Source organism: Bombina bombina, chromosome 9, assembly GCF_027579735.1.
Source record: "Bombina bombina isolate aBomBom1 chromosome 9, aBomBom1.pri, whole genome shotgun sequence".
In the NCBI taxonomy this organism is placed as follows: Eukaryota; Metazoa; Chordata; class Amphibia; order Anura; family Bombinatoridae; genus Bombina; species Bombina bombina.
Genome location: NC_069507.1, coordinates 147,838,580 through 147,854,164, shown reverse-complemented (window position 1 = coordinate 147,854,164; position 15,585 = coordinate 147,838,580). Strand labels below are relative to the sequence as shown.

At 35.5% G+C, this 15,585-nt stretch overlaps 1 protein-coding gene across 1 annotated transcript in view; it reads right to left on the bottom strand.

The window, feature by feature from the left end:
• Positions 1 to 15,585, bottom strand: part of ADGRA1 (adhesion G protein-coupled receptor A1) — a 662,711-nt gene that overhangs the window by 391,657 nt on the left and 255,469 nt on the right. The window contains exon 3 of the mRNA XM_053692424.1: positions 3,652 to 3,779. Coding sequence (XP_053548399.1) covers positions 3,652 to 3,779 — 128 coding nt within the window. The remainder of the gene's footprint in view (positions 1 to 3,651; positions 3,780 to 15,585) is intronic.

The following is a 15,585-nucleotide window of genomic DNA, read 5'->3' as shown; positions in this document are numbered from 1 at the left end:
CACTGGAGTGCCCAAAAGCACAAGGTGTGCAATACTCAGAGACATGGCCAAGGTAAGAAAGGCTGAAAGACGACCACCACTGAACAAGACACACAAGCTGAAACGTCAAGACTGGGCCAAGAAATATCTCAAGACTGATTTTTCTAAGGTTTTATGGACTGATGAAATGAGAGTGAGTCTTGATGGGCCAGATGGATGGGCCCGTGGCTGGATTGGTAAAGGGCAGAGAGCTCCAGTCCTACTCAGACGCCAGCAAGGTGGAGGTGGAGTACTGGTTTGGGCTGGTATCATCAAAGATGAGCTTGTGGGGCCTTTTCGGGTTGAGGATGGAGTCAAGCTCAACTCCCAGTCCTACTGCCAGTTTCTGGAAGACACCTTCTTCAAGCAGTGGTACAGGAAGAAGTCTGCATCCTTCAAGAAAAACATGATTTTCATGCAGGACAATGCTCCATCACACGCGTCCAAGTACTCCACAGCGTAGCTGGCAAGAAAGGGTATAAAAGAAGAAAATCTAATGACATGGCCTCCTTGTTCACCTGATCTGAACCCCATTGAGAACCTGTGGTCCATCATCAAATGTGAGATTTACAAGGAGGGAAAACAGTACACCTCTCTGAACAGTGTCTGGGAGGCTGTGGTTGCTGCTGCACGCAATGTTGATGGTGAACAGATCAAAACACTGACAGAATCCATGGATGGCAGGCTTTTTAGTGTCCTTGCAAAGAAAGGTGGCTATATTGGTCACTGATTTGTTTTTGTTTTGTTTTTGAATGTCAGAAATGTATATTTGTGAATGTTGAGATGTTATATTGGTTTCACTGGTAAAAATAAATAATTGAAATGGGTATATATTTGTTTTTTGTTAAGTTGCCTAATAATTATGCACAGTAATAGTCACCTGCACACACAGATATCCCCCTAAAATAGCTAAAACTAAAAACAAACTAAAAACTACTTCCAAAAATATTCAGCTTTGATATTAATGAGTTTTTTGGGTTCATTGAGAACATGGTTGTTGTTCAATAATAAAATTAATCCTCAAAAATACAACTTGCCTAATAATTCTGCACTCCCTGTACATATATACACATAAATACACACAAACACACACACATATATATATATATATATATATATATATATATATATAAACATTGATACACATATTTAGACATATAACATATATACATGAATATAAAATATATATAGATATATTGTATATTATATATGTGCACCATCAAAAAAGAATTACCTCAGAAATAATCATTTTGTTAATTTTCAATTATACGTTTAGTCAGAAATTGGTTCATTTGCTCATTTGTTTCGGATGAATATTCATTAACATATTTGTTTCTTAACGAATATTCATTCACCATTATTTTTAATGGACAAAAGAATGTGCAACAAATTTTAACGCAAAAGTTATATTAAACAATTTAAAACATTTAAAGAATACTTCATTTAATGCAAACAATATTTACAGAACATATAAAAAAAAAATTCATGAAAAATTAAGTATTTTATTATACAGAAATCAAATAATTCCTTTAATATTAAATTTAATAATACTGTATGAGACCTATACAAATAGTAAGAAATACGTTTTTTTGTAGAGCTTGAAAAAAATACAAGTAAATAAGTAAAGTCACATGAAGCAGTTGGATTGCAGCCTACTAGATTTAATAAAGTAACTGAGTAAAAGGAAGACAAGAATCACTTACACCCTTGGGTCACTTAGGTCCAAATGTATTAACATAGCTCACATAATGATTTTCAAAATGGTTCTGATGAGAGCTAGCTCAGCCAAGGGTTTAAATGGGGTTTTTTTTAGCCTGGTAAATGGAAAGTCAGGATTGGGTAAAAAATTGCACACATCAATCTTAGTTCACTGTCAGGTTTGACATTGACAGGCTGCTTAAAGGGCCATAATACCCAAATGTTTAAACACTTGAAAGTGATGCAGTATTTTTGTATTCATTTCTGAACAAATGCACATCTCTATTGCATATGCATATATACACAAACACACACAAGTTTGTATTGTTATATATTACCCATAAATACTACTATGTTTCCTTCTTCTGTATATTTACATTATCTAGAAATAATTATTAATACATATGGTGAATGATAATAATATAAATAACAAGATAAAGAACAGGAAGCAGAAGCAAGAGTAGGTCATAGATATTTGGTAAATGTTTGGAAACATGATTTATAAAAATAAATCATAAAAAATTGTAGGTAGTTCAGCAAATTTTTCAATGTTTTTTATTATTATTTTTTTAAGCTAAAAGCTTTTAACACAATGGCCACATAATTCTCTTAAAATTCTAATGTACCGTTCGTATGTTTGCATATGTGAAATTATTTATTGCATCAATGTTCTTAATTAACAAGTGTTAATTGCAAAAATATTACTATAACGTGTCCCCATTATCATAAATCACACATATTTTTAATTAATATCAGTGTGTTCACACATTTTAAGGTTTTATTTTCAGACATATGTGACTTAATAATAATAATAATAATAATAAGAACTCCACCTTGGCTAAGACATTTTAGCAGTGTTAATTCAGGTAAGTACCTCTAAAAGTTAAAATTCTCCTTAAATTCCAATGTTGACTAATATGCTTTAAAATACCGTGCACACGGTTCATAGAGAAGAGTTTTTTTAATAAAATTGGAGTTAACCATTCTAAACCCCCAAAAGGCTACTTATTTTCCAAATGTATTAAAAAAAATGTACATGGTTGTCTAAAACATATCTTCATAAGATTAAGACAAAGAAGGTGAGTCAAATAGTTGATCAAACACTATATTCAAATAGAAATTTTAAAAATCAACTCCAGCGCTCAAAGATAAGCATGAGATATCTATTTATCTATCCACCCATCCATCAATCTATCCATCCATCTATCCATCCATTCTTGAGAAAAATGTATCAAATGATTTATCTACATAGACTTTAATGGTGTTTCTCTGTTGAAAATAATGAGATTTGTTTTTCTAAAGGATTGAAATTGACCTCCCATATTAGGTAGCATTCAATATTTCGGCGATATAAGTGGGTGTAATCTACTACAGTCAGCCTACAAATGGCCTTAATGAAGACTTGAAATAAAAACAGATTTAAATTAATATAAGGCGATTTCTTTTTACGAACAATTCTATTCTATAAAAATGTAAATACAAAAACAAATCCTAGTAAACAACGGATAGCATGCATACTTTTCTAAGGTTTACTCATACAAGAAGGGAATATTAAATATTTACGTTGGGCATTAATATAGGACTTGCACATATGTTGTAAGTGCTTTTAATTTCCTAACTAAAAAAAAATATGCTGAATTTAGGCATAAGTAAAAATGGGGACAATGTAAACTGATAAGAATTTTGTATACTGATAAAATATTCAGGATGCTTTTAAATTGTCAACAGTCATCAAACACACACCATAAACTACAGACAATGCATATCCTGATCCCACAGAGATTCTTACTAAAATTGTAAACAGTTATTCTAGTAAAGCAGTCTTTTTTTTGTGAATTTAATATGCTATTGTACCTAAGAACACTGCAATCCTACAAGCAATTTAAGAAAAGAACATAATTATGGATACAAAAGTAAAGAAAAATGATTTCCTACCTGTGATGGACAATATAGGTAATAAAAGATGCGAACAGGCACAGCAACATAACAGCAGTGCATGCATAAACCACAGGGTGCAGGAACTCCCCTGGGTACTGAGGGAGGGAGAGCACACTCTTCAAATCCTAGAAAGAAAAGTAAAAAAGAACCATTCAATCAAGTAAAATAGCATAATTAACAAATGCATAATAAAAATACAATGCAACATCATTAACTTTGAACATTCAGAGATTAGATTTTTAAAGACAAATTTCAATGTTTCCTTTAATTTCCCTTTCTGTATCATGTGATGGCCAACAGCCAATCACAGATTTCTATATGTATATACTGTAAACTCTTGCACATAGTGCAGACATACAAAGATTGTGCACAGTTTGATAATAGAAGTTAAGTGGAAAGTTTTTTTTTTTGTTTTTTTTTTTAAATGACATTTTCTTTCTGAATCACAAAAGTTTAATTTTACTTTCTACTTTTCATTGAATTTACAAAATTAACCCCAAATATAAAATAATGTTATACTTTTTTTTATTTTTATCTTACTACACATTTTTGAATAGTATAATGATTTTGGTTCCATCTTTTTTATTTATCAATTTAAACCAGGTGTTTCCATTTATTTATGGGCTTTGTTCTCTATTAGAAGATGAGTTGCCAAATATTTTGTTATATCATACAGAGGATATTGCCCAAAAGGCAGATCAGGATTACTTTATGGAAACTAAACTGTTACACTAATATCATCAATATTAAACTAATATAATGGTAACAATAAAACTACATATTATTCTAAGGGGCCTATCTATCAAGCCGTCAACTTTGTTGCATTTGACGGCACCAATACGCTCGCCTAACATCGCGGTCGCGGACCTGAGTACGCTTTCCATATTTATAAAAAAAGCCTGCAAGAAGTCGCGCACCAAGTACAGGGCGATGAGCAGCGGACTGTTGTTAACTAACAGTCATCGATCTTGCTGCTATTCGGCTTTTTACCAACTTTATTTATACCCTGTCACTAAACGCCGTCATTATACTAAAATGTTTAACCCATATTCCGCCGCTCCCGGACCCCACCGCAACTAAATACAAGTATTAACCCCTATTCTTCCGCTCCCGGACCCCGCCACCATCGACATAATGTTATTAACCCCTATCCCGCCACTCCCGGACACCACCGCAACTAAATAAAAGTATTAACCCCTAAACCCCTGGCCTCCCACATCACTACCACTAACTAAACCTATTAACCCCTAAACTGCCAGCCCCCACATTGCCATAAACTAAATTAAGCTATTAACCCCTAAACCTAACAACCCGCTAACTTTACATTAAAATTACAACATCCCTATCTTATAATAAATTAAAACTTACCTGTAGAATTAAATTAAACTATATTAAACTATTAATTAACCTACCCTAACTATTATACTACATTTTCATTAAACTACCAATTAAATTAACTATATTACATATTAAAAAAAAACTAACCCTATTCAAATGATTTAAATCTACAATAAAAAAATTACTAAGTTACAAAAAAAAACATACACTAAGTTACAAAAACAAACAAACCACAGTATCATAAATAAAAACGAATTACACCTAATCTAATAGCCCTATCAAAATAAAAAAGTCCCCCCAAAATAAAAAAAAAACCCTAGCCTACAATAAACTACCAATGGCCCTTAAAAGGGATTTTTGCGGGGCATTGCCCCAAAGAAATCGGCTCTTTTACCTGTAAAGAAAAATACAAACACCCTCCCAACAGTAAAACCCAAGGTTTAAGGGCATTTTTATGGGCATTGCCCTTAAAAGGGCATTTAGATCTTTTTTCTGCCCAGACCCTACTCTAAAAATAAAACCCACCCAAAACACCCTTAAATAAACCTAACCCCTGACGATCCACTTACAGTTCTTGAAGTTCCGCTTGAAGGATCCATCCAGCTGGCAAGAAGTCTTCATCCGGACGGCCTCTTCCATCTTCATCCATCCGGCGCGGAGTGCGTCCATCCTGAAGACATCCAGCATGAAGCGAGTCCATCCTGAAGACATCCGACGAGGAACTCCTCTTCAATACGGTCTCTGCCGTAAACTGGATCTTGAATGCAAGTGACGCCATCCAAGATGGCGTCCCTTGCATTCCTATTGGCTGAAAGGTTCCAATCAGCCAATAGGATTAGAGCTGCTAAAATCCTATTGGATGTTCCAATCAGCCAATAGGATTTGAGCAGCTCTTATACTATTGGCTGTTCCAATCAGCCAATAGGATGTGAGCTCTCATCCTATTGGCTGGATGAAGATGGAAGATGCCGCCCGGATTTAGACTTCTTGCCGGCTGGATGGATCCTTCAAGCGGAACTTCAAGAACTGTAAGTGGATTGTCGGGGGTTAGTGTTAGGTTTGTTTAAGGGTTATTTGGGTGGGTTTTATTTTTAGAGTAGGGTCTGGGCAGTAAAAGAGCTAAATGCCCTTTTAAGGGCAATGAACATACAAATGCCCTTTTCAGGGCAATGGGGAACTCAGGTTTTTTAGATAGGGTTTTTATTTGGGGGGTTGGTTGTGTGGATGGTGGGTTTTACTGTTGGGGGGTGTTTGTATTTTTCTTTACAGGTAAAAGAGCTGATTTCTTTGGGGCAATGCATCGCAAAAGGCCCTTTTAAGGGCCATTGGTAGTTTATTGTAGGCTAGGGTTTTTTATTTTGGGGGGCTTTTTTATTTTGATAGGGCTATTAGATTAGGTGTAATTCATTTTTATTTTTGATACTGTGGTTTGTTTGTTTTGTAACTTAGTGGGGTTTTTTGTAACTTAGTTTGTTTTTTGTAACTTAGTAATTTTTTTATTGTAGATTTAAATAATTTGAGTAGGGTTAGTTTTTTTAATAAGTAATATAGTTAATTTAATTGGTAGTTTAATGTAATTGTAGTATAATAGTTAGGGTAGGTTAATTAATAGTTTAATATAGTTTATTTTAATTCTACAGGTAAGTTTTAATTTATTATAAGATAGGGATGTTGTAATTTTAATATAAAGTTAGTGGGTTGTTAGGTTTAGGGGTTAAGAGATTAATTTAGTTTATGACGATATGGGGGGCTGGCGGTTTAGGGGTTAATAGGTTTAGTTAGGGGTAGTGATGTTGGAGGCCAGGGGTTTAGGGGTTAATACTTTTATTTAGTTGCAGTGGGGTTCGGGAGCGGCGGGATAGGGGTTAATAGCTTTATTTAGGTTGCGGCGGGGTTTTGGAGTCGCAGGATAGGGGTTAATAACATTATGTAGGTGGCAGTGGGGTCCAGAAGCGGCGGAATAGGGGTTAATACATTTATTTAGCTGCGGCGGGGTCGGGGCAGCAGATTAGGGGTGTTTACACTCGAGGTTTATGTTAGGGTGTTAGGTGTAAACTTTATTAGTTTTCTACCTTAGAAGTCAATGGGATATCTGGCAGCATCGAACATAAGCTTTCGCTGCTTTCAGACTCCCATTGACTCCTATGGCATCCGCGGCCTCCAGGGTGGCGGATTGAAAACCAGGTACGCTGGGCCGGAATAGCTGCGAGCGTACCGGTTAACTATTTGATCACTTTGAAAAAGTGTCAAATAGAGCCTGATGTGTATTCGGAACATCTGTAATGACGAAAGCATCGATCTGTGTCAGATTGAGACCGGCGGATCGTATGTTACGTCACAGATTTCAACTTTTGACGGTTTGTAGGCTTTGATAACTAGGTCGAATCAAGCTCGCTACAATTACGCTGCGGAATTCCAGCGTATTTGCGGTTGACGGCTTGATAAATAGGGGCCTAAGGCTAATCTTTGTTTTGAACCCATCAATATGTCTAGCATGTATTTACTGTTTAATATCCCTTTAAAGGGACAGTAAACACCAGAATGTTTGTTGTTTAAAAAGGTAGATAATCCCTTTATTACCCATTCTCCAATTTTGCATAACCAACACAGTTATAATAATATACTTTTTACCTCTGTGATTACCTTGTATCTATGCCTCTGCAAACTGCCCCCTTATTTCAGTTCTTTTGACAGACTTGCATTTTTAGCCAATCAGTGCTTGCTCCTAGGAGTTTCACGTGCCTGAGCTCAATGTTATCTATATGAAACACATGAACTAACGCCCTCTAGTGGTGAAAAACTGTCAAAATGCTTTCAGATTATAGGCGGCTTTCAAGGTCTAAGAAATTAGCATATGAACCTCCTAGATTTAGCTTTCAACTATGAATACCAAGAGAACAAAGCAAAATTGGTAATAAAAGTAAATTGGAAAGTTGTTTAAAATTACATGCCCTATTTAAATCATGAAAGTTTATTTTTTACTTTACTGTCCCTTTAAAGGAACATGACATCCAAATGTTGGGCACTTGAAAGTGATGCAGCATAGCTGCAAAAAGCTGACTAGAAACTATCAGTTGGACACTTTCACCTAGATTACGAGTTTTGCATTATGGTGCGGTACGGCTATAGCACTGAAAAATTGGTCATTGCACGTGGAATGGCCAGTAACGCATATTACGAGTCGCGGCGGTATAGCTATACCGCAAGCATTTTAGCCTGTAACGCAACGTCCATTCCGCACTCAAAAAATTACGTTTGAGTGCAGGATTTTCCATAGCGCCATATTACAGGTTGTGCGGTCAGGCTAAAATGCTTGCGTTACAGCCTATACCAACACAAGCCTTTCCATCATCTGAGCCCAGTAGTTATGGATTTTGCAAAACAAATTTTTTTCACAAAACTCATAGCTAAAATGTAACAAAGTGCACTAACACCCAAAAACTACCTTTTAACCCCTAAACTGCCACCCTCCCGCATCAAAAATACTATATTACACCTATTAACCTCTAATCGGCCGCCCACCCACATCGCGGCTATTAAATAAACCTATTAACCCCTAATCTTCCACCCACCCACATCGCCAACACTAAATAACTCTAGTAACCCCAAATCCGCGGCTCCCAGACATTGCCAACACTAAATAAAATGATTAACTCTTAATCCCCCACCCCCCATCGCCGACACTAAATAAAACTATTAACCCTAAACCGCCGCCCCCCCCACATCACAACTAATAAACATATTAACCCATAAACCGCGGGACCCCCACATCGCAAAACACTAAACTAAACTTACCTGTGAAATAAAAAAAACTAACATTAAACTATAAATTAACCTAACATAACTATTCTAATAAAAACTACCAATTAAAAAACCTAAGTTACAAATTTAAAAAAACCTAATACTACGAAAAAAAAAAAAATCTAACATTACAAAAAATAATAAACACTAAATTACGAGAAAATTTGTTTTTTAGGGGGATTTTTTTATGTTTATAGGGCTATTAGATTAGGTGCAACTATTTTTATTTTTGAAAATGTTGCTTATTATTTTTGTAATATTAGTATTTATTATTTTTTGTTACTTTAGATTTTTTATTTTTTTCGTAGTATTAGGTTTTTAAATTTGTAATTTATAGTTTAATGTTGTTGTTTTTTTAATTTCACAGGTAAGTTTTCATTTATTTTAACATAGTTATATTGTAACTTTTAATTTAACGTTAGGGAATGTTAGGTTTAGTTGTAAACAAAGCAGTGTACAGCTCCCAGGTGAGACCAACAGGTGCAGGTGGTAAGAGGGACTGTCAGCCTCTGTATATACAACAAACAAATGATTCCACAGCACCTTCCTTTTCAAGAAAATTTATTTGACTTCTCCCATGGAGGTACAAAACAGGTACAGCAATGTTTCGGGAGATTATCCCTTAATCATGCTAATGGGCCTCATCTGTTTAGATGCATTTATAGGCCTACATATTAACCCATTGAATATTGTTACAAAGTGAATCATATCACTAAACACTACCACCTAGTGGTTACATTTATTATTACAATTTAAACACATATATAAAGTTAAAAACAATACACCATTTACCTATATACATCTAAAGGTGGTTAAATATAGAAAAAGTATCAACCTGTTTCTTTATATATAGCGTATAGTGCACACTATAGAAATACTTTAAGGTCAAGCTCTATATTAATACCCTTAGGAATTAATGTATCCAATGTATAAATCTAAAAGGATTCCTTTTGTTTTAATATCAATTCCCTATTACCCTAATTCCTAAGGGTTAATAGGCTTATTTAGTGTTGGCGATGTCTGGAAGCGGCAGATTAGGGGTTAGTCACTTTATTTAGGTGTCGGGGATGTCGGGGGCGGTGGATTGGGGTTAATAATTTTACACTAGGGATGTTGAGACTAGGGGGTTATGTTAGGGTGTTAGGTTTAAACGTAACTTTTTTTCCCCCATAGACATCAATGGGGTTGCGTTATGGTGATTTGCCAGTTCATGATCACAGGTGTTAGATTTTTTTTCTAACACTCTCTCCCCATTGATGTCTTTGGGAGAAAGCGTGCACGAGCACGTAAACTCAGTCCTTGGCTTAACGGACCGTACCGCACAGCACAAGAAGTTTTTTCAGTAACTTGTAATGGCAGCGCTATGGAAAGTGCGGTACCGCTCATTTTATTACGTTATTTACGCACCTGGTAAAGCGCAAAACTCGTAATCTAGCCGTATGTGAAAAAGGAAGATATCTTATCTCATAATTACCGCAGTAACAACATGCCATTATAGAGGAACTTTAAACAGCCAATCAGGGTGCTTGCCATGGGACTTACAATAAAATATGCATCTGGCATATGCAATCACAGAATCACTTTATGTCCCACATCAGTTTAAGGAAGTTTACCATAAAATCTCATGATATTATGGTTAAATCACATGAGATCACAGTAAATCAAAGTGTGAACTCTGCAATAATTATGATTGATTGACTAATTGTATTGTTTCAACCTGGTGATGAAAGTAAAAAAGTAGCTGAATGGTAACTGTTAATCAGTTGATCTTAGTTTTAAATAAAGAATTAGCGCTGTAGAATCTGTTGGCCCTCTACAAAAAAAACGATAATAAAAATAAAGAAATACCACAAAACAACATAAAACTTTTTACAGGTGTATAAAGAATAAATGAGAATTATTGTTAAAAGGAAAGGAACCCAAACGTGTTTCTTTCATGATTCAGATAGAGTAGGAGTTTTCAAGCATGAGATGATGACCCCTTGTTCTGGAATTGCTCTTTTTCTGAAAAATACTCAAAGCCTCAGTTTTATTAAGCCCCTTAAAAATACTATCACATCACCTCTTTAGCTACACATATTTAGGTCATTGAGGCTTTCCTGGTAAGTTTTATTTCTTTAGACCATTTTAGTAGCCCTCCTTTAAACAGATTCCTATGTACTAATATCCTTCTAGAGATTCTGGGGCCTATCTATCAAGGCCGGAATGGAGCTTGAGGGCCTGTGCTTTTGGCGAGTTTTCAGACCGCTGCACCATAACCATGCTCTGAGCAGGCAGACAGGAATCGCCGCAATTCAACCCGATCGAATAAGGTCGGGTTGATTGACACCTCCCTGCTGGCGGCCGATTGGCCGCGAGTCAGCAGGGGGCGGTTTTGCACCAGCGGTTTTGGTGCAATGCTGAATACGGAGAGCGTATCTCCGTATTCAGCGAGGTCTTGCGGACCTGATCCGCACTGTCGGATCAGGTCCGCAAGACCTTTCATAAATAGAGGCCATGGCCTCCAGAACTGCACACAGTACTAGCAAGATAAGCCCTAACTAGTAATCTGTAAAGTGGCATAAGAACCTTACTATTAATGCTGCAAATACTTCTGCCTATACAACCAATCATTCTACCGGTCTTACTTGCCACAATGTTACATTTTTTACCAAATTTCAAATAATCTAAATTAGTTATTCCCAAATCGCGTTGCTCTTTTGTAACAGTCAGTAAAGTCTGTAATTAAAGGGACATAAAACACCAATTTTTTATTTCATGATTCAGATAGAACATACAATTTTAAACAACTTTCCAATGTGCTTCTATTATCAAATTGTCTTTGTTTTCTTGTTATCCTTTGTTAAAAAGCAGGGGGGGGAGGTAAGTTCAGGAGCGTGCACGTGTCTGCAGTACTATATAGCAGCAGTTTTGCAACAATGTTATACATTTGCAAGAACACTAGATGGCAGCACTATTTCCTGTCATGTTGTGCTGCAGACGTGTGCACTCTACCTATCTAGATATCTCTTCAACAAAGAATAACATGAAAACAAAGCAAATTGGAAAATATAAGTAAATTGGAAACTTTTTGAAAATGGTATGCTCTATCTGAATTATCATAGAAAAGTTTGGGGTTTTATGCATCTTTAATGCTTGAATTTTTCTTTCCTAAATTTTGCACTATGTGATGTTAAAATATAGATCCCAGTCATCTGTCCAAACTTACATTTTTTTTTTAAATCACTCTTCATTTATTCCACCCCCTGGAACATCAACTCTATTACAAACTTTCACATTAACTACCTCATATTTTCAACATTGACCTGGTAATAAAAAAATCATTCTATTTTATCATGCTACATACATTTTTAAAAAGGCATCTAGTGAAAATGGAAATATTTAATAGCTTTCCTACAAAATAGATCATATTGAAGATACAGTACATAATGCTCCCAAGATGGTTGTAAATCATGCATGACTATGAAGCCAAGGAGATTGTTCTCACAGTATAAACTACAGCATTTCCCAAAACTTTTTCAGCAACAAAAATCCTTTGTGAGCTTTAAACACTAGAATTCCAAACAATTGCACTTGATGGAGCAAGTAATTTTGCATTATTGACCTTAGATAACCATGTATTTATTTAACCCCCTGAAAAAGGGTTATAATAAAGGGACAATAAAGTTAAAAAAATTCTTTCATGATTTAAATAGGGCATGCAGTTTTAAACAACTTTCCAATTTACTTTTATTACCAATTTTGCTTTGTTCTCTTGGTATTCTTAGTTGAAAGCTAAATCTAGGATGTTCATGTGCTAATTTCTTAGACCTTGAAGACTGCCTCTAATCTGAAAGCATTTTGACAGTTTTTAACCACTAGAGGGTGTTAGTTCATGTGTTTTATATAGATAACATTAAGCTCAGGCACGTGAAGCTCCTAGGAGTCAGCAATGATTGGCTAAAAATGCAGGTCTGTCAAAAGAACTGAAATAAGGGAGCAGTTTGCAGAGGCATAGATACAAGGTAATCACAGAGGTAAAAAGTATATTAATATAACTGTGTTGGTTATGCAAAATTGAGGAATGGGTAATAAATGGATTATCTACCTTTTTAAACATCAAAAATTCTGGTGTTTACTGTCCCTTTAACAAGTAAAGTCCCACTTTAAAAGGCTCAGGCCTTGAAGCCCTTGAGCACAACACAGCCAGTCAGCCAACCAGAAGACATAGTTGAATAAAACCACCAAACGCTAATAAGGCTTGCAGCTCCCAAGCAGGAATTTACCTATGTGTTTTTTCATCTGGAGGAGGTTAAACACATAGGGGTTTATCACAAACGTGGGCTTGTTTTCAATAATCTTAAAATGCTTTCTGCTGTTAGTTCTCTTCAAGATAGAAATGTTTATTTCCAGAAAACAACAGAAAATAGTATTCATCATTGTTAATCTCACAATTTTTCAATCCATCAAAAAATGTGCATGATTAAGGGGACATGAAACCCCCAACAAAATCTTACACAATTCAGATAGAGAATGTGATTTGAAACAACTGTATCATTTACTTATGTTATCACATTTGCTTCCTTTTCTTGGTATCCTTTGTTTAAGGAGCAGCTATGTACTACTGGGAGCTAGCTGAACAAATTTGATGAACCAATGCAAAGAGCCATTTATGTGCAGCTACCAATCAGCATTTAGCTCCCAGTAATGCATTGCTGTTCCTGAGCATATCTAAGTATGCTTAACTAAATATACCTAGAGAATATAGCATATTAGATAATATAAGTAAATTGGAAAGTTGTATCAAATCCCACATTACATCTGAATAATAAAAGAAAAAGCTTATGTTTCATAACCCTTTAAAGACAATAACATCACAAGTTGAAGGGCCCGCATGTTGATTTATCCCTTTTCATAGTGTGTGCTGGTACTAATAGGTGATGTGCCAAAAGCCTGTTCTGCTCCAAAACCATAGAGATATGTATAAGGGCCTTTTAGCTTTCACTGAGGGCTAGATTACAAGTGGAGAGCAAAATATCGCTTTTGGGAAAGCGATATTTGCACTCCACTGAGTAATACTAGCGCACGTTTCCATAGGCTCTGATGGAGCCTCATTATCATAATGTGAGGCACAGCATGAGAACTTAGTGCAGTGAAGGTGGTACGCAGCACAGCGATGGGCCGCAGATTGTAAATATATATGTATATGAATATTATATGTGTACATACACATATTAACATATAAATATATATGTTTATAAGCATAAATATATATATATATATACAGGGAACACACAGTTCCCCATAGACTGCTATGTAAAGGCACTTTTCAGTGCCCTTTTCTTTTCTAACACCCGCCACGTTTAACCCCTAAAACCTGCTCCATGTAGTAGTTTTTTTATTAAAAAATTCTACTTTTTTTAAGAAAAACTAAAAGACTCTTTATTTTGGAGCATTTTTTGAAAATAAACCAGAGATCTAATATCTGGTTAATTTTGTGAGCGCTAATTGCTACCACAAGCTTGCAGAAGCAATAACCAGCCACTTGTAATGGCTGGTTATTTATCGCGGTGCCTGTAAACGGGGGAAATTCTCCGTTTACGGGCGAGCGATAAATTAGCGCTCCACTTGTAATCTAGCCCTTTGCAGAAAGCATTCACAGCTGTTTGGTGATTAAATCATGCAATATGGCATTTTACTTATGTGCAGAACTAGCGTTCAATATTCAAAAAAATTTAGGGTACTTGGTAATAATTTGCAAATTGTTGTTCTGGCTTTATTAAGTCCTTTTATCTGTGGAAGTTTGTAAGTGAAGAATTGCTGTGTAAATGTGTTGGTAAATATGGAGAATTTTGACAGTCATTAGCCAAACAAGACTGGCACAAAAAAGTGCTTCCAAGAAACAATATGGCGGACTGTGATTGTGTCTACATCAAATAGGGCTCAACTCTAGCCATTAACGTGCAGATAATTATTAAACAATAGATAGTGATGAACCCCAAAATTACCTAGGGCCAGAATCCCAAACAAAAATGTGTACAAGCAAATTAAAGCATGTAATTTAGCATAAAATTGTGTTTTTAACATCTCTTAAGGGCCCTAAAATTCTCCATTAAAAGTTCAATATAAATGTAAAACTCTTTCTCAGAACCATATAATCCCTTTGTAAAACTGCTAACAAGGACAATAAAAATACAGCTGCTTCCTTCTTGCTTCGGTAACATTATTTTTCTTGTGGAACCAGTATTCATAAAAACTATAGAAACCATAGATTTGGAAAGATTTCAAGGACATGCACTTTTATGGACAGATGGGTCAAGAACAGTGAACGAGCAACTAAATAATCAATACTTCCTCAATCAGGCACCTTACGGAACCACTGAATATAGTAAAATTACATAATCAACCAAAGCATAATAAAAAGACAATGTAATTGCATTCAAGAGCAAAAATTGCATGCTGTAATATGTTAGATCAAAGGCCGAAGATTATGGGTAAGATTACAAGTGGAGCGCAACTGATATTATGATTAAAAAAAACATAAATTATGCTTACCTGATAATTTCATTTTCTTCTGTAGGGAAGAGTCCACAGCTGTATTCATTACTTTTTGGGAAATTCAGAACCTGGCCACCAGGAGGAGGCAAAGACACCAAAGGCCAAAGACTTAAATACCTCCCCCACTTCCCTCATCCCCCAGTCATTCTGCCAAGGGAACAAGGAACAGTAGGAGAAAGATCAGGGTAAAAAAAGGTGCCAGAAGAACAAAAAAAATTCAGCCGCCTCATAGAGATAAAAACACGGGCGGGAGCT